The sequence below is a fragment of the Octopus bimaculoides genome, chromosome 7 (assembly GCF_046866305.1).
Source record: "Octopus bimaculoides isolate indiv1 chromosome 7, ASM4686630v1, whole genome shotgun sequence".
In the NCBI taxonomy this organism is placed as follows: Eukaryota; Metazoa; Mollusca; class Cephalopoda; order Octopoda; family Octopodidae; genus Octopus; species Octopus bimaculoides.
Window position 1 is genome coordinate 15,350,532 of NC_142934.1, and position 24,340 is coordinate 15,374,871.

The 24,340-nt window shown below is 34.9% G+C and overlaps 1 protein-coding gene across 4 annotated transcripts in view; it reads right to left on the reverse strand.

Annotated features, from left to right (window-relative positions):
* Window positions 1–1,564: 1,564 nt before the first annotated feature.
* Window positions 1,565–24,340, reverse strand: part of LOC106867389 (vitamin D3 hydroxylase-associated protein) — a 33,993-nt gene continuing 11,217 nt past the window's right edge. For 3 of the 4 annotated variants that reach the window (XM_089354854.1, XM_089354857.1, XM_089354855.1), the window contains exons 2-18: window positions 21,820–22,053; window positions 21,374–21,487; window positions 19,654–19,710; window positions 18,001–18,090; window positions 17,669–17,743; window positions 16,760–16,821; window positions 15,708–15,914; window positions 14,922–14,962; window positions 13,504–13,628; window positions 12,949–13,074; window positions 12,465–12,556; window positions 12,132–12,219; window positions 10,814–10,857; window positions 8,942–8,981; window positions 8,084–8,192; window positions 6,676–6,809; window positions 4,545–4,954 (exon numbers count right to left, since the gene is read on the reverse strand). In XM_089354854.1, the coding sequence (XP_089210980.1) occupies window positions 4,832–4,954; window positions 6,676–6,809; window positions 8,084–8,192; window positions 8,942–8,981; window positions 10,814–10,857; window positions 12,132–12,219; window positions 12,465–12,556; window positions 12,949–13,074; window positions 13,504–13,628; window positions 14,922–14,962; window positions 15,708–15,914; window positions 16,760–16,821; window positions 17,669–17,743; window positions 18,001–18,090; window positions 19,654–19,710; window positions 21,374–21,487; window positions 21,820–22,047 (1,755 nt within the window). In that variant the 5' untranslated portion in view covers window positions 22,048–22,053 and the 3' untranslated portion in view covers window positions 4,545–4,831. Of the gene's footprint in view, window positions 4,955–6,675; window positions 6,810–8,083; window positions 8,193–8,941; window positions 8,982–10,813; window positions 10,858–12,131; window positions 12,220–12,464; window positions 12,557–12,948; window positions 13,075–13,503; window positions 13,629–14,921; window positions 14,963–15,707; window positions 15,915–16,759; window positions 16,822–17,668; window positions 17,744–18,000; window positions 18,091–19,653; window positions 19,711–21,373; window positions 21,488–21,819; window positions 22,054–24,340 lie in introns of all 4 variants that reach the window. The other variant, XM_089354853.1, reaches the window with a different exon arrangement.

Consider the following 24,340-nt stretch of genomic DNA (forward strand, 5'->3'; position numbering starts at 1 on the left):
TATTTTTTATTATTATTATTATTATTATTATTATTATTATTATTATTATAGATGTTGCACAATATACAATATAGTGATTGAAAATATTGTCTACTTGGTTGTTTGTACTGTTTGTCAAGTCACAACAAGGACCTCAGACAGACAGTACTTTAGGCAATATGTGTGCAGTTCCAAGTAAAACCGACTTCTGCAATACATCTAAATTGTAGGGTATTTCTAAGGTTTTTCAGATGTTTTTTTCAGATTGGGTGATATTGAATCCAATCCTCCAATGACAATCGGCATAACCTTTCTGTTTGACTCTCGCAACTGCCACATCTTAATGATCTCAGCTCTCAAGTCTCCATATTCATCAATCTTTTCTCTTTCTTTCATGATGATATGTTGATCTCCTGGCACTACTACATCGATTATTAGGCACTCTTGTTTGTCCCTCCTAAAGGTTACTATATCCAGCCTTCAGAGCTCTAACTCCTTGTCTGTCTGGACGAAAACTCACACCTTATTTTGCTGGGTATGATGGAAAGTGTCAGCTGTCCACAGCCAGCAGACTAAGGTGACAATTGTTTATTGGCCATGCTTCAAGAACCCTGCCAAGAATTCTTGCTGTTCCAAGCAATGCTGATTTTTGTAGGTGTTCTACCTTCACACTTGCACCAATCTTTTTCAGCCATGTTGGTAGTTGAGTGCTGATAGTTCCAAGTGCACCAATTACTATTGGTATCACATCTACTCCTTTCATAGACCACAACCTTCATATTTCCTACATCAAATCAGCATAGTTGTTTATTCATTCTTCTTCTTTCACTTTGATCCTGTAGTCACCAGGGCATGCTGTGTCAATTATCATACATGTTCTCTCTTACTTATTCACCCCAATAATGTCCAGTTTCCGATATCTGGTCGGGTGAACACACTGGATCATTGCATCCCACAGGATTTTTCAATTCTCATTTTTGGTGACTCCTTCTGGAGTTTGCTCATACCACGCCCCCTTCCTCTTTGTATGCCATGATTTCCACAGAGTTCCCAATGGATCATTCATGCCACATTGTCACAGACTGTATATGAAAAGAAAGAATGGTTGGATTGTATAAGGAGTGAAGAGAGAATGCTTGCCAAGTATTTGATAAATTGTGATGAAGATCTGCTGCAATATGTTGTGAAAGGGATAATTATGTTAATTAATAAACAGACTTCATTGTTTTGGTCTTTTACAACAATATCCAGTTTATTAGCTCTGGTGGTTTGTATGTACAAGAAAGTCTCAAAGAATCATGACATTTTTTTACTTGTACTTTCCTGTACATACAGACAGAACCACATATTAAGAAGAGCATTATTACTGTGAGAAGGATAAAATTTCATGCAATCCTCTTTGAAAGCTTGCTGCAACACATTTAAAGAATAAACAAGTTTTGTTATTGCTGATTAAACCCTTTCAGACTTGAGCCCCTGTGTCTAACTTTCCCCTCCACCTGAACTCCTGAGGAAAAAAATAAATAGCTCAAAAGTAACAATTGCAGGTAAACTAATGGAATGAATCACAAAAACCAAAAAAAAATTCAGGAGAATAACAAGTTGTATTTCAGGATGGATTTTTCTTTTTTTTTTTTTTTGCCAAATAAACACATACACTATATATTCGTTCTTCACTTGTTTATTACTGTCCTTAATTTATCTTGTCTCATTTTTGGATTTGGTTTGCAAGATTCTTAATGTGAGTTTGTGTGATGAAGCATATTCTGTTGTGTCTGGGGAGAGTCATTTTCTTTTTGTGCCTTATAATTTAACACACTCACCGGTAAAATTTCCACTTATTTCTTATTTTTATTTTCCTAAAATTTTCTGTCCATAGTCTGGAAATCTTTCGTCACACATCTGCATCTATCATATTTGTTATCCTGCGTTGTTACTTTTCTCATCACTTCCACCAATTTTATTGTCCAAATCACTCTCATTGCTGGCGTAAGTGTAAATGTTTCATCCAAAGAATAAATGTCATCAATAATTTCCTTAACTGCAAAAAGTCTCAGCCTTTGCTCATTTACAAGACGAAGTGGTGAGTTCATCAGAGGCTTGTTTCACCACGAAATTAGTTTTTCTTTCTCAATTAAAAGCAAAAACAAAAAGCAGCTATAGGGGGACACCATTATCAATGAGTCATAAACATACTTATCTACAAAGCTGCAATGTTGTCTAATTTTAGTATTTTATCTTCTACCACTGGACCAAAGCAGTCAGCATGCCAAGCAAAATGCTTAGCAGCATTTCATGTCTTTACATTCTGAGTTCAAATTCTTCTGTGGCCGACTTTGCCTTTTATCCTTTTGGGGGTCAACAAAATAAGTACCAGCTGAGCACTGGGGTTGATCTAATCAACTAGGCCCCTCCCCCAAAATTGCTGGTTTTGTGTCAAAATTTGAAACCAACATTTTATCTTCTTTTCCTCTGGTTATTGTTCTTTACCACTTTAGCATGAATCCAGCAGAGGTGATATGACATTTAAGCTATTCCTGCAATAGCAGGAACATGGTGTGACAGGGTTAAATTTGCATCACTTGTTTTAACTGTTGTGGTACAAACTGCTGAGACCACCTCTAGTTCTCTGATACAAACATTTTATTTCAAAAAGTTCAAATCGAAACCTTCAACTAAAGTCTCATTTTTATTTATGTTCCCCATCACCAACTTAATAATGAAATTATTATTATTATAAGGCAGCAAGCTGGCAGAATCACTAGCACACTGACCAAAATGCTTATTTTAAAACATGAATGCATTTAGCTGGTTGAATGAATCTTTGGAGAGAATGTTGGTAAAGGGTTACTACTTTAGTGAAAGTATTCATAGAGAGGTCCTGTAAGTAGACTTTTGAGAAGTGTGTGTAATGAAAATATCAGAAGGTATTTTTATACAAAATATTTTAATTTATTATTTAAGATAGATCTAATACTTCACATTCTTTTCTCACATGGGGATAATTTGCTTGAATTATCTTCAAGTACAATATGTGAATTTTTATAATATTGCTAGCTAAATGATATAGCTGACTTAATTCTTGTGATGGAGACCCTCCTTAAGGATCACACACTACTCTATGCAAATGCTACTTTCGTATTTCAAATTTGGATTTTTGCTTTATAAATTACTAGCATTACACTAACTCTGCTTACAGTAGCATTTTATTTTCAGACAACATTTGATGTAATGATATCCAGAATGAACTGTAATGAATATCAATAAGCTAAATACTAAAATAAATTCTTACTCATATTTATTAACATAATTATTGTATTATTTACATTATTTACATTTGATGGATATTTGTCCTCATCTTGTTTGTTGTTAACACAACGTTTCGGCTGATATACCCTCCAGCCTTCGTCAGGTGTCTTGGGGAAATTTCGAACCTGGGTTCTCATTCCTAATGATGTTACTATCATTATATTATTACTATTATTAATCAGGTCGCTGCCGTGAATCGAACTCGGAACCTTGGGGTTGGTAGCCCGCGCTCTTAACCACTACGCCATATGCCCGTGGGCTGTTTGTTGTTAACACAACGTTTGTGTTAACAACAAACAAGATGAGGACAAATATCCGTCAAATGTAAATAATGAAAATAATGTTAATAATTCCTCATCTCTTAAATATAGAACTATAATTATTGTATTTTATCATATTCTCAACATCTTTCTCTGAGTTTCTACTGCACCACCAGATGCACTTGTGTCTTACTGAAGTGCATACAACATTGTCTTTTGTGGTTTTAGAATTGAGACTTACTGGAATCATCATTATCTCATGACCACTTTCTATGCTGGCATGTAGGGAACGGTTTGAGAGGGAACCAGAGACTTGTGTTGAACTCCAGTGTCACTTTTAGCCTGATTTCTACTTAATGAGTTTGTTAGGTTCCTTCAGATGTTACTTTAGTTGTTTATCTGCTTGTTGTATAGAGTATGTGCTTTGGGTATTGTGTAGTGACTGTATTTACTTTGTGTGAGTTGTGCTATGATCTTTGGGTGTTGTGTGGTGCCTGTGCCACGTATTTGTGCTGTGTAAGTTGTGTTATGTGCTTTGGGTGTTGTGCGGTGATTTTATCACATATTTGTATTGTGTAAGTTGTGTTAGGTGCTCTGGGTGTTGTATGGTGCCTGTATTACATATTTGTGGCGTGTGAGTTTCTATGTGCCTTGGGTGTTGTGTGGTGACTGTATTACATATTTGCTTTGTGTGTTGTGTCCTGAATGTATTGCATATTTGTGGTGCGTGAGTTGCGTTATGTACTTTGGGTGTTGTGTGGTGACTGTATCACATACTTGTGGTGTGTGAGTTGAGTGATGTGTTTTAATGTCAGGTATTGATTATGTGGGACATGTGGTAGTGTAAGGTGTGTTATATTACCGGGAGGCACATGTGTAGAATATGAGATGAATGGGGTGTAGGTGGTAGAGTGTGGGGTGGGCTATAATACTGATATTATGATAATTAGTATTGTATCACCAAGGATCGTTTTTTTGGAATTTCTTGCAATATGTTAGAGGCAAAAGATATTTTAATTCCTGTCAAGTTTCGTGACAATAAATTTAGGTCCATACGTGGAGAAATAATGATTTTAAAGTTCTACATTGCAAACTTGAACAAGACATAATAAAGGACAGATGCTAACCATCTTAAACAAGCAATAGGATTTAAATGTCATTATTCTTTATAAAGAAGACCAAGGTCCTGCAACATCATATTAACCTTCTTCTAAAGTGGAATCATTGTGATACCAGTCATCATATATCACCAGGATTTGATGAAGTAAGGATGGTTATACACGCTAGTTGCCTCCTTTCTTCAGTTCACTATCCAGTTCTTTCATGATGCGTAATGCAAGCTCGTCCTTATATGTAGGAACAATAATTTGGATGTTGACTGGAAGACCAACACTGCCTGGAATTGACTGCAAAGAAACAAGACATATATTTGGAATGTTTATAAATGCTGTGGAAGAGTTCTTGTCAGTAAAGTTTAAGATGATTTCATTGAACTGCAATTCACAATGACATAAATTTAAGCCTTGGTGCATGTCTGAGCTGAGTAAGATATATAATTTTACTTATCTTCTTATAGAAAATAAATAAATATTAATTTAATGTAATTGTGTGAATACATAATATGAATTAAGATTATGTAATTTCACAGGTTATTAATCTTATCTTTAGTGTGTAACTTTTCCTGTTACTTTTTTCTTTTTTCACTTGTTTCAGACATTAGACTGTGGTCATGCTGGGGCACTGCCTTGAACAAATTAATCCTAGTATTTATTTTCCTTTTAACCATGTGACTTATTTTGTCCATTTCTTTAGCTGAACTGTTAAGTTACAGGGATGTAAATGCACTAAGAACAGTTGTCAAGCAGTGATGGGGGACAAACAGATGCACACACACACACACACGTACACACATGTGCACACACACACACATATATACATGGGTTTTGGGGTCTGAAGAAACACTGTAACCCTAAGCATTTTAAGGACATGAAACCCAGGGTAATCCCATAGTGTGGTCATAACTATATTTATTTATCTATCTATCTATCTATATATATATATATATATATATATATATATATATATATATAGTGGGAGTAGTAACTAATTTAAAGTCCAGTAAATGTGCTTTAGAGAAGTATGTGTAATGGAATATTAGAAGATAGTTTTTAAACAAATAATTTAATTTATTAAATCATTACAAGAGCTAACAAGACAAAAAGAGTGTAGCCTGTATGTATGTGAGTCAGGGAAAGTATTATAACTTATGTTTGACTAATAGATTCAATTCGGAAGTTGTTATAAGCTAATAGGAATGGAGCTAGCTTAAATGAAAATATACAGTTCATTATGAAGCAGAGTTGTGGTTGATATCATCCAGAATTTCGTGGAGCGAAGTCAGCAAAAGTGAAACAGGCTGTTCATGAGGTGACAAGACTAGAGTTAGCTGCGTGAAGTGGAGGGTGAAAAAGTAAGAGTTGTTCCATGTTGAAAGAGATCCAACTTCTTTTTGCCAACAGCTTAAAACTCCCACTTCTCTTCATGAGTAGAGAATTGCCTCTAGTATTCATATGTGTCCAGCCCTGATTGGTTGGAGTATGCTATAGCCCACCTGTGCTCTGACATGACAACAAAAATAGCTTTCCTGACTCACTAGATAATCAAATGTGCTCCGCTGACTTTGTTTCCTCATAACTTCCAAAGAAATGGATATTTTTTAATGAAATTTTCTCCAGATATGCTTTAGATAATATAGATTCTGATTATATTGAAATTCGTGAAAACAAATTAAGGAGAGTGGGGACAGGAGTTTCAGAAAATTCAAACTAGTTAGCTTCACCTTGTAACTTTCTGAAATGGGGTATATTTTAATAAAAATTTCTATAAATACCTTCAAGGTGTGTAAATTGCAATTATACCAGGATTTGATGTGAACAACAAAATGGTGAGCATGTACACATACATATTGACACAATTTTTTTCAAAATTTCAAGTTTCATTTTATAAATGTATGTGATATGTGTAAATATTTATGTGCTGTACCACTTACTGGAAACCTATAACCAAAGATGTTATTGATCACAATCTACAGGAATGACATAAAACAAAAATTAAAAAATAGCCTTACATTTTTCACTGAGTATTCAATCAATGTCTTAGGTTTATAAGTCGCCTTTACATCTTCTTCTGTTACGTTGGTAACAGGCATAGACACACTAGGGTAGTTCAGTAGATTATAGGGCAGAGAATAGTTTGGAAACCCTGCAAAGAAAATTATCAGAAGTAAAATGATAGTAAAAGGATTGTTGTTGTTTTAACTCCAAATAATCCCTTGTTGAGAGAAATCCTCTACTATAATCAAATAATTCTAGCATGGCTGTCCTTTCATTTTTACATCTAAGACTCCATTATCTAGTTTGTCCTTGAATTTTTATGATGCAAGGGCATGATTTGAGGAAAAATTTACTGTAATTTCTAGAAGATCTAGCAATCATGTAGAAGTTCCCATGTTCACTGATGTGTTAAATAATTATTTTCTTGTTGTTTGGCATCAAGTTAGTATTCATCAAGCAAACCAATAATCAAATACATTCCAATTATGACCATCTCAACTTTGTACAGAAAATCCATTGGATAAACAACAGTAGACTGACTCTCCTGTGGTAAATGACAGATAAAGGTTATGCAACTTCTTTGTTGGATAACCTGCACAAATGGTTTGTTTATAGTGATTGAATATTTCTGCTTTACATTAATTAACTCCTTCCATCAAATCGACGTTACCTATACATATATAGGCACAGGAGTGGATGTGTGGTAAGTAGCTTGCTTACCAACCACATGGTCCTGGGTTCAGTTCCACTGTGTGGCACCTTGGGCAAGTGTCTTCTACTATAGCCTCGGGCTGACCAAAGCCTTGTGAGTGGATTTGGTAGACGGAAACTGAAAGAAGCCCGTCGTATATATGTATATGTGTGTGTGTGTGTGTGTGTGTGTGTGTGTGTGTGTGCATGTGTGTGTGTGTGTGTATGTTTGTGTGTCTGTGTTTGTCCCCCCAACATCGCTTGACAACCGATGCTGATGTGTTTACGTCCCCATAACTTAGCAGTTCGGCAAAAGAGACCGATAGAATAAGTACTAGGCTTACAAAGAATAAGTCCTGGGGTCGATTTCCTCGACTAAAGGCGATGCTCCAGTATGGCCACAGTCAAATGAGTGAACCAGGTAAAAGAGTAAAAGAGTAAAGCATCATCACAAATCTTTCTGTACACTGTGAAAATAACAAGTATATGACAGGCTTCCGCTCACCGTTTAAAAGTTTTTGGCCAGCTTGGGGCTGTAACACAAAATATCTGCTGAGGGTGCCACACAGTGGGGCTGAAACAAACACCACAGAGTTGGCAAGCAACTATCATAACCATACAGCCATACCTGTACTTTTACACTTACAGGTAATGTTTCTTATCCATCAAGTTTTCCAGAAGTTTACTTTTTAAATGTTCAATTTAGATTAATTTAAAGTGTTGTGGACTTACTTCCAAAGCTTGAACTCTTTGCCAGTAGTGATGTTGAAGACATGACAGGGCAGATGAGAGCATCCAATTTATCTTTTTGCATAGCATCAGCAAATTCTTTATCATATTTCTGAAACATAAGAGAAGGGCTGATAGATAAATGAAAATAAAAAGAATGAATAAATAAAGAGAACAGCCAATGATAAATAAAGGTTTTAATTAAGAACAAACTGGTGGTAGTGGTGGTGGTGGTATGGAGGAGGAAGACCAGGAGAAGGAGAAGAAAGAAAGAAAGAAAGAAGAAGGGAAGGAGGAAGAGAAGGAGGAAGAGAAGGAAAAGAAGGAATGGTTGGTGTTGGAGGAGGAAGAGGATGAAGAAAAGGAAAAGGAGGAGGAGGAGGAGAAGGTGTCGGTGGTGATTATGATGATGATGAAATACAATATATATATATATATATATATATATATATCAGGTCATCCCATAAGTTCTGTCTGATTTTACCTTTTTTTAAACTGAATAAAATTTAATAGTATTTTAGAATGTCTAATGGAATTAAAAATTATTTTTATGCATTTGTGTACATTTAGACTAATTGAATATTACTTTACAGAATAATAGAATTAAAATTTCTTTGATTAAAACCCTTTCTAACATGGAAGTATCCAAAGAGCATTTGAGGTACATAATGCTTTATGAGTACAAAAAAGGAAACTCTGCAGCCAAAGCGACTCGAAGCATACTTTCCCTTTATGGGAAAGAATGCTTGAATGAAAGAGCTTGCAGAAGATGGTTTGCAAAATTCAGAAGTGGAGATTTCAGCCTTGAAGATGACATAAACTGGACATAAACTCAAAGAAAACTATTTTAAAGAGACTCACTTCTTTTTCAGCAACCAAATTATATATGTCTTGATATTTTCTAGAATTAAAAACAGAGAGAAAAATATTGAAATATTTTGTTGTCTTTTTTTTATATCTTATAAAACCTAAATAATTTAAACAACCTAAGACCACTCTTCATTGCACGTCTCCCAGCTTTACCAACTGGAAGTCCTCTTCATTCCAATCCTTGTAGCTTTTATCTTTCTCAAACAGTTTCTTTCTTCTACCACTTCTTATCCACATATGAAGATCCTATTGCCTAGCATTCTTTATCAATTGCAGCCTGTATCTTTTTTAACCCATTAGTATTTAAACCAGCCATATCCAGCCCAAATATTCTACTAGCTTTATGAGTGAACTGGTCAGATCACATCATCAAAATCTCAAAGCTAAGAGATAATGAACTATTAATTCAAAACAATCTGAATAAATAAGAATTATATTTGACTCAATAATTTAAATGCTAAAGGGTTAACTTAGAGGATGCAAAGCTCTGTTGTCTCTTTATTAATTTCTCTTCAATCAACTTTTCCATGAAGAAGAACTCTGTCTGAAGCATTCGATATTCTATTCCTGGCAGCAAGTTCACTGTACTCTTTTTACCAATTTTCATTAAATAATAAAAATCTTGCCAATGCAGACCAGCATCTGTTTCCAAGGCCATCTTTACACCATTATAGACCGCCCACCAACCCACCAGGCAAATCAATTTTCTGAACCTTATAGTATTTCTTTATTGTCAGTAAGCCACAGAATATACAAATCAGAATTGGAGCCCCTAAACCTGTGAAGACTCAGATGCTCAGATTACATGTCAACTGCATTAACTTAACCTATGAAAGAGAACTTGCAACAGGTGCTATATATATATATATATATATATATATATATATATATAAGTCAGTAAATAGTGGGGTTGTGTTAACCGCACGTGGAGAAATAATAGGCAAATGAAAAATAATAATAAGGCAGAATGCTAAACTGGAAGCATATTTTAATAAAGATATCTAACCGGTTTTCATTGCATAGCAAATTTTCAAGAAGAGGGAGAATGAAAATGTTTTTTACAAAGAAGTACAAAATGAAGAAAATAATATATTAAAAAAATGATATATAAAAAAATAAATATACCAATGCATTATATTGTCTTTGAGCTTTTGAAGTTCAATGGTTGTTCATGTATATAATGGTTAGAAAAATAAGGATGCATGAGAATTGAGAGTTGTGTTAGGTTTAAAAAAAGAGAAAAGGAGCTAAAAGTTTGTGTTAAGCAGGAAGTGTGGTGTCAAAACAGGAAGTGTGTGTAAGGGGAGACAAATCTTTTTAGTTGGAGTTATGAACTCTTTTTCAACAGGAAGTTTATATCTGTTCCTAGAGACAATATAATGTATTGGTATATTTATTTTTTTATATATTATTTTCTTCATTTTGTACTTCTTTGTAAAAAACATTTTCATTCTCCCTCTTCTTGAAAATTTGATATGCAATGAAAGCCAGTTAGAAATCTTTATTAAAATATGCTTCCAGTTTAGCATTCTGCCTTATTATTATCTTTCATTTTCCTATATATATATACATATACATACATACATATACATACATACATATATATCTACATATACATGCATAAATGTATGTATATTCTCTTTTACTTGTGTTTAAGTCATTAGACTGTGGCCATGCTGGGGCAAATTATGGTGTGAACATCACAACATAAACACTGTAGTGCAAAAGATTAAAGTATAACAATAAACCTTGTTATAAATCCCATGATGTAAACAGTATGGTAAAGAACAGCAGAGTTTACTGGAAAGAAAGATATATGTAGAAACAAACAAGCAAAGACAGGGTAAACTGTTTCACACTCACCTACGTCCATCCGATGCATAAATGGATTTAGATGCCAGCTTGTCCTAGCAAAACAGGATTAATATAAAGTAAAAAAGCGAACAAACAAAAATGTGAAAACAAAATATTTTTCATTTAAAAACCATCCCATTTCGTTTTTTTTTTCTTTTATTTATTTGTTGAGTTTTTATTTATCTATTTATTTAGTTATTTATTTCTTATAATTTCAAAGTCTGAAATTATTTTCTATAATTTCAATGTTCACTCAATGGTAGATTCTCAGTTGGTCTTCACTATGAGAATTCAGTTGGTTTGTTCAGCCAAATGAATTCCTACTCATGAAATTACCATGCTAGTAGCTGAGTATTCCACAGACTATTTTCAGGCTGAATCAATGTGAGACGATGTGACAAAGCTGAAATGAGACAATTGGGTGCAGCTGTTTGGATGCTGGTGATTTGGCATGGCTGATTGGGACACTGGTCCTGCTTTGGTGACAGTACTTTTTGGCACTGAAGACACGCACACACACACACACATGCATGTGTATATGTGCAAAACTACATGCACACGTATGCAGAAACATAAACATACAAATAAAGAGAGTTGAAGAGAAAAACAAAGAGAGGGACAGAGAGAAAGAGAGAGAGGGGGGAGATATTGCTATATATTAATTGAACACAGTGGACGTAAACATTTTCTCTCTCCTCATACACATAAAGAGAAATATACTTGCACTCATAAACAGAGAGGGGAGAGAGAGAGAGAGAGAGAGAGAGAGAGAGAGAGAGAGAGAGAGAGAGAGAGAGAGAAAGGAGTGGAAGAGAAAGAAAGGAAGAGGAAAAGGGAGAACAACAAGTGAAACATTATGAGTCTGATGTCAAGTAAGTCAGCATCAAATTAGTGAGGTCAAAATGACTGTGCCAGAATGTCTCATGCCCAGCAAGGCTAAGCCCTTGAATTAGATGTACAGTATGGAAAGAGAACTACAACTTCTAGCAACATCGAAATTTCTAAGTTTACATTCAGGCATACAATGGCTGAATGTAAATAAATATGTTTTAGTAAAATTCAACCTCTTGATTACATGATCAGCAATGTAATCTATGACTGTACATAACATCCACCACATGCACATGAATTCTACAAAATATGTTTATATCAGACAATGAACTCAAAAAGAAGACAACATGAGAGGGTCCAGTTTTAATGAATGTTGTTTTAGTTTAACTCTTAAAAAGAAAGGAAACATTCTTGACATTTCAGACATTTGTCCTTCATCAGCAAAATAAAAACATATTTGGTAGAAAATATTTAGGATTAAGAAGATAATACTTACAAAAGGATAAACAAGGGCTGAAATAATTTTCCTAAAACCTTCTGACTTTGTAATAAAATACAATTCCTCAGTTGGACTTTCATATTTTCTGGAACAGAAGGAGAAAAATATGCAGATTGTACTGAAAGTAATTTAAAAGTGGGTATAATCTTTTTATTAACTAACAGAAATATAATACTATGTTCTTAATATATGATCTGCAGTTTTAATTGTTTTTTGCGTTGCTAAATAGAGTATAATTCTTTATATAAAGTAGAAAATTAGGAAACCTTGCATGAAACCAGTCTTTGGTGCAAGGAAAATATTTGGGGAACACAGGTATAGAATACTTACATTAATTTTCTCATCAAACGTCCATCAGAGAACACAATTTCTACTGCCAAAAGCACAGCATCAAGGATCCTCGGAGGAGTAAAATCAATCACCTGTAAATTTAATGAAACAACAACTGCTATCAATGATAGACTCTTCATAGGTGCCCTAACTTTAATGGTAGTGTGCTAAGATAGTTTGCTTCCCAGCCATATGGTTCTAGGTTCAGTCCAACTGCATGGCACCTTGAGCAAGTGTCTTTTATTATAGCCTCATGCCAAGAAAAGCCTCTCTCGGTCATTTCTTTGACTAAATCCCTTCAAGCCAGTGTTCCAGCATGGCCACAGTCAAATAACTGAAGCAAGTAAAAGAACAAAAGAATAAAAATAAAATATGAGATAAAACTACAACTTTGTTTTGTTTTCTTTGTAGTTTACTTCATATCTTCTTGTATTGTTCCAGCTTTACCCGACAAGTCTCTTTAAAATAATGATAACATTCTTACCATATGCCCTTTAGATTCCAATGCATTCTTTGCTAAAAGAACTGCTCTACGGCAGGCTGGTATGGTTTTATTTAGATTATCAGTCTCATAATATCCAATCCGCAGTTTTTTCTTGCTATCAAACAACTGAAAAGTAACAGAAAATAAATTTGTTATTATAATTTCTTTTTATCACAAGTTTTGTTGGAATTCCTGGAGTCTTGCATGCAGAGTTCTATTTCCATTTCCTGCTGAATGTCTTCCTTACACCTAGGGTAGAGAAACACACTGTATACATCGGTAGGCCATTAAAATAAACAGACCAGATTCATCATTTAAAAAGTCATGTGATAAAGAAAAAGGGGAAGAAATACAGAGAAAAATGAAAAAATAAAAAGTAAGCAAAGAAAATAATGGAGAAAAAGGAAAGAATATTCACAGCAACAATGCTCTTCTCAGACCATGTGACGTACTAGTTAAGACAATCGCCTGCACTTCCTGCATGGAAGACATCAGACACCAGTAATAATTCTCAAAAAAAAAAATCTATGGAAATCAAGAAATACCATTCCTTACATGATTCTGGAATTCTATAGGAGATATTTGGGGATCCATTTCAAAGACTTCTTGAGAAAACAATGCTTTTGTTGCCATAATCAAGCCATCAGCAGTCTGTGCCATTGGGCCTACAGAAGTCTGAACTGTAATTAGAGAAATGATGCCATTAATTAAATAAAGAACAGTAATTAAACAAACAATTTATCATTATAAATAGAATTGTTATATGCAGGTATAACTGTATGGTTAAAAAGTTTGCATTTTATCAGTGTGAATCAGATTTTGGTTACAACAGGCAGCAACTTGTGAAAATGTCTGCTACCAAAACTACAATAGAGCTGGGTAAAATGAGCACTACTCTAAGTTCTGGATTGGTATAATCAGCGGAAAGTACTGACAGTTGTGCCCCATTATGGTCGTAGTCCATAGATTACAAGCAGAAAAGGAATATCTGAGAAATTGAAAAAATAAAATTAAAAGATTGATATTGTTCAATCTTAGATCAGTTTTAATCAAACAAACCACATTGTTAATTATGTATGCTGACACATTGTACATCCTGTAGGGCATGCTCCCTTCATTTCTTTCCAATCTCCATAGATCCTTCACATTCTGGGTCCACATCCCACTACTGCGTAGTATTGCAGCTCATATACAAGCATCATACAGTCTGTCTTTCACTCAGATAGAGAAACTCATTGCTGTTGACAGTAGAACTAGAATAATAGATTCCTGAACTTTCTCCATTCTGTTCTTTCTCTGGTTGTTCTTCCTTGAGAACATATTCCATCACTGTTGATTAGGTTACCTAGATAACTCCAAGACGTTTCAGAACATCTATTTTCTGTGCATTCTTAAGAGTTTATTGCCCCATCAAATCTGTCACATACAAAGACTTCTTCCTCTGTTAATCTGTCTATGATTCCACTACATCTCTAGTGTATCCATAGCTTGCATTAGGTATACCATATCGAATTTCTATCCATTTATTTTCTATATATCACACATGGTTATTTCCTTGATGGTAGTAAAGTTGTTTTCTTTCCATACATGCCAAAACTTCCAGTCTTTGCTAAGTTAACTTTGAGGAAGCTTTGAGTCCAGATTTTATTTTCACCTCAGAATCCCTTCCCTAATCCTACCATGGATTCAGTTAGAAGAACATGGTCATCAGAATATGACAGTTACCACAGGCATCCAGTCTTAAATGCCTTCATTAAGGCCCTAAAGACTATGTTAAATAGAAAGGACTGAGCACTGTCTAGGACTACATTTATCCAATGTCTTTTATATATTTTTTTAAGATGGTGGAGTAAGATTTAAAGGTGATTTAACTGCTATTTCAAGCTTGTTTTGAGACTCTTCCTTTAGATCACATCATTGAGTTTATCTATATTATAAATGAAAACATGAAGGAAAAGCAATATGATTCTTACTGAGAATTTGTTCTTTGACTGGTTTAAATATACTGCCTGTCCTATAATTGAAATAAAAAATTAAACCTATCAAAATCAATTAATCAATCAATTAATTAGCGAATTAATCAATTACAATCTGACACTTATATGTCATCATAATAAAACTCCTTGTAACACCAAAGATGAACTGAAGGCAAGGATTATGGCAGCATTCACCAACTTAAACAAGGAGACCGTCCAGAAGAGTTGCAGGAGATTTTGAAGTCGTCTGGAGGGTGTGGTTGAAGTCGATGACAATTTTATTGAATAAATTTACTCTTTAGTATTTCAAGATATTTTTATGTAATTTTGGTAAATATCTGTTAAAATGAGATGTCGTTGTTATTTTCATTTTTGCATAATTTAGACAGCAATAAATTCACCACACCCCATATATATATATGAAAAAAAAAAGGTCAAGGTAGAAAATGCTAAAATACTTTTATAAAAAACATTTCAGTACCAGTTTCAGCCAATGAGACTTTTTCAACTGTAAGTATGGAAAACAATTAAATTTTGGAAAAATTAAAAGAAAAGTTTTTTAAAAGAATATTTGCATATTCAAATATAAGGGGCATTTTCCTTGTTTCTGCCTGTCTCCGTCTCTCTTGTTTACTCTTGTAGGTTTGACCTCGAACCTGCAGGTTAATGAAGTGAATAAAAATCACTTTACATATAAATTACATTTAGGAAGGGCTCAGGGTAAATTTTATAAACAGAGGAATAGAGCCAAAAGGGTTTGTAGAAAACATTTCACAGACTTACCCCATGCGAGAAGTAGTTGTTTTTAATCCATAAATACCACAAAAGTGAGCTGGACAGCGAATGCTACCACTAATATCTGTTCCTATACCCAAAATTGATCCACCATAGCCTATGAGAGCTCCTTCCCCTCCACTTGATCCACCAGGACATCGATCAGCTTTATGCGGGTTTCTAGTTTGTCCGTAAATATTATTATTACAGGATTTACTGAAAAGAAAATATGAATATTGAAAAGGAATTATTATTATTATGATTTTGACTGTTATTAGGGTGTTGCAAAGCTATATGGAAATTTCAGTTAATAAAGCTTTCAAGATTTAAAGTAACAACTGTGGAATAAAACACATCAAATATTTTCCTTTCAGTTTGAACATTCAGTGCAAAAATTCCATTCACTCTGTGACTAAATATATATATATATATATATATGTATATACATATAGATCATTGCCAGTGCCGCTGGACTGGCTCCTGTGCAGGTGGCACATAAAATACACCATTTCAAGCATGGCCGTTGCTAGTACTGCCTGACTGGCCTTCATGCCAGTGGCACGTAAAAGCACCCACTACACTCTCAGAGTGGTTGGCATTAGGAAGGGTATCCAGCTGTAGAAACTCTGCCAAATCAGATTGGAGCCTGATATAGCCACCTGGTTCATCAGTCCTCAGTCAAATTGTCCAACCCATGCTAGCATGGAAAGCGGATGTTAAACGATGATGATGATGATATATACATATACATATATGTATGTATCTATATAAATATGTATGTATATATGTGTGTGTGTATGTAAAACTTCATAAACAATGTAATCCTTATTGATTTTCAGTGAGAAAAGCCTTGTGATGCAAAACTCAGGAGTACAGCTCACATTTAAAGGACAATGTTTATGCTGCACACACTGATACCCTAGTCCACATCCAGTTAAAGGTCACCCCACTTTGGCTTGAGAAAAAAAAAGGCATTTGATTCAAGATGTGAAGTGTGAGCCAAAGGTTGAGCACTGCAAAGAGGAATATAATTTAGCCCCAAGCAATTAATGAAAGCTTACCTCATTAAAGACTGTGGTACATTTGTTGTGACAAATGGAACAGCACCAAGTTCTTTCAGGCACTGAAGTAGAAATTGAAGCTATTCAAGCATTGATTCAATTATAGCAAACAAAGAAGTTCATTCAAAATGAAAAATATATTAATTGCCCTCGTGCCGGTGGCACATAAAAGCACCCACTACACTCTCTGAGTGGTTGGCGTTAGGAAGGGCATCCAGCTGTAGAAACTCTGCCAAATCAGATTGGAGCCTGGTGTAGCCATCTGGTTTCACCAGTCCTCAGTCAAATCGTCCAACCCATGCTAGCATGGAAAGCGGACGTTAAATGATGACGACGACATCTATATCTATCACCCTCTTTCTCTTCCCCCTTTTCCCACTAATACAAATCTTTATCAATAATCATAATTTCATTCTTTCAGCTTTTATAGAAATATAACTAAGAACATTTATATAAAGAAAGTTATTACATAAAAAAAATAATTAAAACATTTATATAAAGGAAGTTATTATATTAAAATGTAATAGAAGGTTTTATTTTAAATGCAAATTCTTTTAAACAGGAGGAATTGTATTGTTTACCCTGGGAATATGTTTGACAAGTTGGTACCAATAAGTTAGGATTGGATTGGATTGTTTAGTCAACTGCAGGATGAAGGCCTCCGCATGTCCTCTCCACCAATCACAGGCTGATGTGGAGGCCATGAATTTTTAGCATGAGATCATATTGGTTTCACAATAGCTAGACATGGCTTAGCAGATAGGTGTAGTTTTTATATTCATACCCAGGAGTAGTTAAGTCAATTACCAAAACATTTAACTCTTCACTATTCATTTTCACAACTTCATTGTGATTCTGAAATTGCTTAGAATGACTGAAGCATTTTTTTGAGTATAAAATAAAACATACCTTAACAAGATTTGAATCATCTGCATGAGGTGGGCTCAACAGGCTGAAACTTAAGCCACAGGTTGTGTGAAGTCCCTAATTGAATGAAAGAAAAGAAAATTATTATAAGATCAAAACTGTGTAACTAGCCTTTCTAGTTTATTCTACTACATCCATCAGAATCACTACATGGTCAGAGACCAATAAAACAGGTACCAGGCTTAAAGATAAACAACTAGGGTCAGTTTGTTTGACTAAACCCTACAAGGCACTGCCCCAGCATGGCTTCGGTTCACTGACTGAAACAAGAAAAAGAATAAAGAAATAAAGGATGAAAGAAATAAGGAACCAACCTTGTAGATTATGTTTTCTTTGAGGCTGATTGGAATTCCATGAAGAGGTTTGGTCACATGTGGAACAGAATCACATTTCAGAGCTAATTCCTGGAAAAAAAAAACCCTAAATCATTAACATTTTTAATTGCAAAACCTTATGAGTGGACTTGGAAGATAGAAACTGATAGAAGCCTGTCGTATATATATATATATATGTATGTATATATATATATATATATATATATATGTCTGTGTGTGTCTTTGTGTCTGTGTTTGTTCTCCACCACTACTTGACAACCGGTGTTGATATGTTTACATCCCCATAACTTAATGGTTTGGGGAAAAAAGACTGACAGAATAAGTACCAGGCTTATAATAAGTAAGTACTGGGGTCGATACATTTGATTAATGAAGATAGTGGAAAGTGTGTTGGAGATGAGAATTCGGAATGGGGTGGATATGGACGCGATGCAATTTGGTTTTATGCCAGGGAGAGGGACAATAGATGCAATGTTTATCATAAGAAGATTGCAAGAGAAATATTGAGATAAGGAGAAGGAGTTGTACATGTGCTTCGTTGATCTGGAGAAGGCATTTGATAGGGTTCCAAGGAAGGGGACTGAGTGGACATTGAGGAAGAGAGGTGTACTAGAGGTAATAGTGAGGGCAGTGGTAAGTTTGTATGAGGGGGTAAAGACAAGAGTTAGAATTGGATCAGAGCTGTCAGAGGAGTTTGCAGTGAAAGTTGGTGTGCATCAGGGATCTGTGTTGTCACTCTTGTTGTTTGCAGTAGTGGTTGATGTGGTGACAGAGAGTGCAAGAGAAGGATTGATAATGGAGATACTGTATGCAGATACCTTGTTCTGATGAGTGAAACGATGGAGGGAATGAAGAAGTTTTGGAAATGAAGGAGGCGTTTGAAAGCAAGGGTTTGAAGGGAAACCTCAGGAAGACAAAGATGATGGTGAGCAGGCTGAAAGGAAAAGTGTTAGTGAGTAAGGTGGATCCATGTGGGAGGAGGATAATGGCAAATGCAGTGTTGTGTACAAGATGTGTGAAATAGATTCATGGTAGATGTATGAAAATGAAGAAGGTGACCCCAAGACTGTTTGTGGAAGATGTGAGAAAGGAGCTGGAGGGCTGGTGGAACCAGTGGAAATGTTATGTGATGAAGTGGAAACGGTGAGAGGGTTTTATTATTTGGGAGATGGAGTGGATGTAAGTGGTGGATGTGAAGCAGCTGAGACAGCAAGAGCAAGACTTGGCTGGGTGAAGTTCAGGGAACGTGGAGCGTTGTTATATGGGAAAAGGATTTCACTGAAGATGAAAGGAAGGGTCTATAGGAGTTGTGTGAGAGCTGCAATGCTGTAAGGGAGTGAGATATGATGTCTGAAGGAGAGAGAGATGGCAACTTTGAGAAGGACTGAGAGAGCAATGGTGAGAGGGATGTGCGGAGTGAAGCTGTTTGATAAGAGGAGGACTGAAGACTTGATGAGGATGCTGGGGTTGGAGGAATCGGTGGAGCAACTATAAACACAAACAGTACATGTAAGAGAGGGAACATACATAGAACACAGATTGAACAATATAGGATTGTATATAGAATGATATATAGAAAACACATTGTAGGCTACTTGGAGAATAAACTCAGAATGAATCAAGTGTTCTTACCTCAGCTTCAGGAATTATTGCAATTAAACAATTGGTTTCCTCTTGGGCTTCAAGTGCCTGTGTTAGAAAATCAGAGGTTAGACATACTAAATATTGGTTTATAATATTGGCAAAAATGCAGATATTTTGGGGTGGGGAAAAGATAACACCTAATTAAATTGAATTTTCGTTATATTAATGGTATTTGTTTTATCAGCCCTTGAAGGATAAAAGAAAATAAGAGTCAATTTCAGCAAGATTTGAACTCACAACATGAAGGCATGTAATTAAAAACCACAATGTGTTTAGCTGCCAAAATATGGATTATTATGACAATAATCCAAAGAGGATTATTCTAGTAAAGGAATTATTATAATCTTGTATGTGTGTGTATGTGTGCATGCACTCTTGGAGTAGTTGGCATTAGGAAGGGCATCCACCTGTTACCAGTTCCAATCAAACCATCTAACACAGGCCAGCATTGAAAATAGGTCCTAAATGACGATGATGATGATAGATATATACAACAAATTCATTTCAGCTTTTGTCTACAAACACACACGCACGCACACACACACACACACACACACACACACACACACACACACACACACACATGATGTCCAACCCAAGCTAGTATCCAACCCATGCTAGCATGGAAAACAAATGTTAAATGACTATGATGATGTGGATGAGGACAACGATGACGGGCTTCTACACAGATTCCATTTACCAAATTCACTCACAAGACAATGGAAAGCCCAGGGCTATAGTAGAAGACATTTTCCCATGGCCCCAAGGTGCTGCACAATGGGGCTAAAGGTGAAACCTAATCGTTGCAAAGCCAACTTCTTAATCACACAGCCAGACCCGTAACCTGATATATCAGTTTTTATGTCCTACACTTTTCAACTTTACCACAATTTGGTTCCTGTAAATTACCAATAATCCTTGGGATCTTTTTTAAAACGGGGGCCACATTTTTCATTAATGTTTTACGTAGTGTTTTTGGTACCGAAAGACTTTCAAACTTCGTATACTTATCTATTTTGTGTTATAGAACAGAAAAATATTTTTGTATTCGAATTTATTTCATGTAAAAAATTGTCTTATTTCAATAATTTCAACCAATCACTGACGTCCATTCAGTCGATATACATTAAGTGCCGACTACATAAACAAACGATTCTTCGTTTTATTTGCTTTTTTCATTTTAAATTTGCTTTAACCCTAACCCTAACCCTAACCCTAACCCTAACCCTAGGGTTAGGGTTAGGGTTAGAGTTAGGGTTAGGGTTAGGATTAATTGTTTCAGAATCGTTTGTTTATGTAGTCGGCACTTAATGTATATCGGCTGAATGGACGTCAGTGATTGGTTGAAATTACAGAAATACGACAACTTTAACATGGAATAATTTATGGATTTCTTTTTTTTTAAAGAAGACTAAGAGAAAAAGATGTTTTATATGACATATTCTACCAGTGTTCCAAGTTTCAAAGTGTTTCGTTAATGAAAAATGTGGCCCCCGTTTTAAAAAAGATCCAATCCTTGTAAATGACCCATACGTTAGGGACCTTCAGCAATTACTTGCTGGCAGCTGGTAATGGCTAAAGGTTCTTATTAGGAAGTCTTCACATTTCTTTCAAACTTGTCTTATAATGATAGAAGCAAATAAAATATAAAAATGGTTTTAAAAAGAAAGATAAAAGAAAGAAGTCATAATAATAAAAATTAAATAACCTTGTATTGATAAGCATGAAGAACATCAATAGCTTTTAATGAACGGTCTTTGAGTCGTCTCTGAAGTTGGACAATGTCCAATGATAGAATTTCATTTCTCATTTCTTCAGTAAGCTGAAAAAGATGAAAAACTGTGTTAGAAAAATGCCTTGAATAAAAATGAATAAAAAACGTATTTTAATATTTTATTCTTGGATTTACAAGTCTGATTTTGATTTTATGAAAGGATTGACTAATAATAATAGGATAGTGTGTATGTTTTATTATAAGCATAATTAGCCTCCAGAGGTACAACGTCCTTTAAGTTAGAAAAACTGGCTAAGCTCTATTGGAGGCAAAGAACTTAAGTGAGTGAAGTGAAGGGTAGCATGAGAGAGAGAGCAACAGAGAGAGAAAGAGAAGTGATGTGAGAGAGAAATGCAGAAATATATATTTCAAATACTTACACTTGATTTCTGTAACTTTTCCTTTAAAGACTTTAGTTGTTCTGCACGTTTACTGTAGGCTTCCTTCATAGCTCTTTTAACTTTCATGCACATGCGTTGTCTTTTGAGTAAATTGAACAGAAAGGTTGTACCTGACACCACCAGGATTGCAAAAATGCCTGACTTAATGTAAGGACACATTTCCTCAGGTATATAGTGCTGACAGTATTTACGAAGTGTGTCTTCCATCTTTCACTGAAAATGAAACAACATTTTTAATCAGACACATGTGAAATTGCCAGACAAGATTACTTTTTTGCAAAACGTATTTCACACATCATTTCTGAAATTACTAATTTTAACATGTATAAATAAATTCATATAATTGAAAATTTGTAATAAATACATATAAATAAGTAAATACACTGAGAGACCACAGCTAAGTACTATGGACACATGGTTAGAATGTCTCAGGGAAAGAATCACAGATTAGATTCTCCAACCTAAGCCAACTGGTTGGAGACTTAAGGGCAGACCAATTGTGAGATGGTTGATAATAAGCAGTAAAATGTGACAACCAACGCAGACTTTGTGGAGTTAACACAGAAGATATCACCCACATTGTAAGCAGTTGTATGAAAATGTCATCATGGTATTATCTACCGATGAGACATGATGTTGTAGCTAGGACACTCTGTGATGAAATCTGTTAGATGGATAACCCCAAGGAGGAAGAAATAAGAACCCACAGTATGGTAGAAGCCATAGCCACTCATAATAAAAAGGACAACTGGTGGAAAGTCCCAGTGAAGACCTCAATAAAATGTAAGCACAACAAACCTGATATAATGATTTTGAGATAGAGAAGAGAAACTATGTACAGTTGTGGGAATTAGCTGCCCAGCAGATGTTAACATAAAGCTGAAGATTACTGAAAAAGAGAATACCTTTTTCCAATTGACAACCTGGACAGTTTCATTCTTTGGTGCAAGTATGGCCATTTGGCAAAGTCAATAACGACCTGGAAAATTATGTCCAATGTTTGAGTAAACATTGGGAATCAACTCTTCTACAGTTTTGACCAAAATTTCACTGCCACTTGGAAAAGTGATATCTCCCTTACTGTCTTGTTGAATGCTTCGATTTCCTAGATCCAGTAGTTGAGCTGCAGTTCTTCCAGCATCCAAATCTCTGAATAAACTGTCTCTACCAAAAGTCCAATCAAGTCAGAAGTCTGATCAGGCCAAAAGTCCACTTTAGGTAAAAGTCCAATTTGGGCTGAAAGTTTGCTTTGGGACAAAAGTCTGATTTGGGCTGAAAGTTCAAGTTCTTCAATATTTCCTTCCGAGTGCTTCAATTCACAAACTCCAAGAACTTCAATTCACAAACTCCAAGAACTTCAAACCTCATGAACACAAAACCTCTCACTCTAAATTGGATCTAGTTTTAAATGAACTGAATTGAAAATATTTTTTTTTAATTCACAGAGTTTTGGTATTACTTTAAATTCAGTTTAAATGAAAAACTGTAAGTACACAAATTTTTAGAGTTCTTTTAAAATTTGAATTTTCACTTGTTAGCATGTAACAAATCTTCATCCAGACCTGATCCTAATGCTGGATGTTCAAGAACCAAATGGAGGGAAGATTTTCAATCTCGAGATCATCCTGGTTCCAAAAGCATATATATATATATGTTTATGTAGAGTAAATTTAGATGGACAGACAGAATTTCATGTTCATTCTAATAGACATATATAAAGTCATTTACAACTATTCAAATGAATTCCATACTGCAACATAATGAAATTCACCAATTTTATGGAGTTTTCATTTTTTGTCTATTTTGTTATATGAGGCCTATCAAGTACTCCAGCTTTTATCTTTTCACTGCTCAGACTGGGTAATGTGCAGCAGATATAGTGAAAGCTTGATCCATTTTTATGAAGAGCCTTAACAAACTGCTTCATAATGCCAAGTTTGATATAGAGTGGAGGTAGGATAATTTTTCCCCAGTTGAACTAATGGCTCTTCAACTATCATAAAAGATCCTGGAAAAAATGTTTGCTGTGGCCATTTTTTGATCACCCAGTGTTTTGTTCCTGGGCCTGCTGTCCCACATACATAAAAAGCATGGATATTTGGTGTATCCACTTTGTTGCCTCCAGGAGAAAATTAACCATCTTAAAGTCCATGCATATCACCCACTGCTGATTAATGTTGGGGTTTGGGTGTCTTAAAATCTAGACGTGATGGTAAAAAATGGATTGCATGTTTGGATTCGTTATATCAAATAACCTTCAAATCAGGCAAAGACATCCTGACAACAAAATACCTGTTCGGTTATGTGATCACTTTTGAATCCTTAGAATTTAATCTTAAAATACTATTTATTAGTGAAATACTAATTTTGTTCAGAAGGTAATGGAGATTCTACTTAAAACCTAGTCTTAAAATATTTATCCTAGGAAATTTTGATAAAGCAATGGGATTATAATAAATAAATTTAACAGTGAGTTATATATATATATATAAAGGAAGCA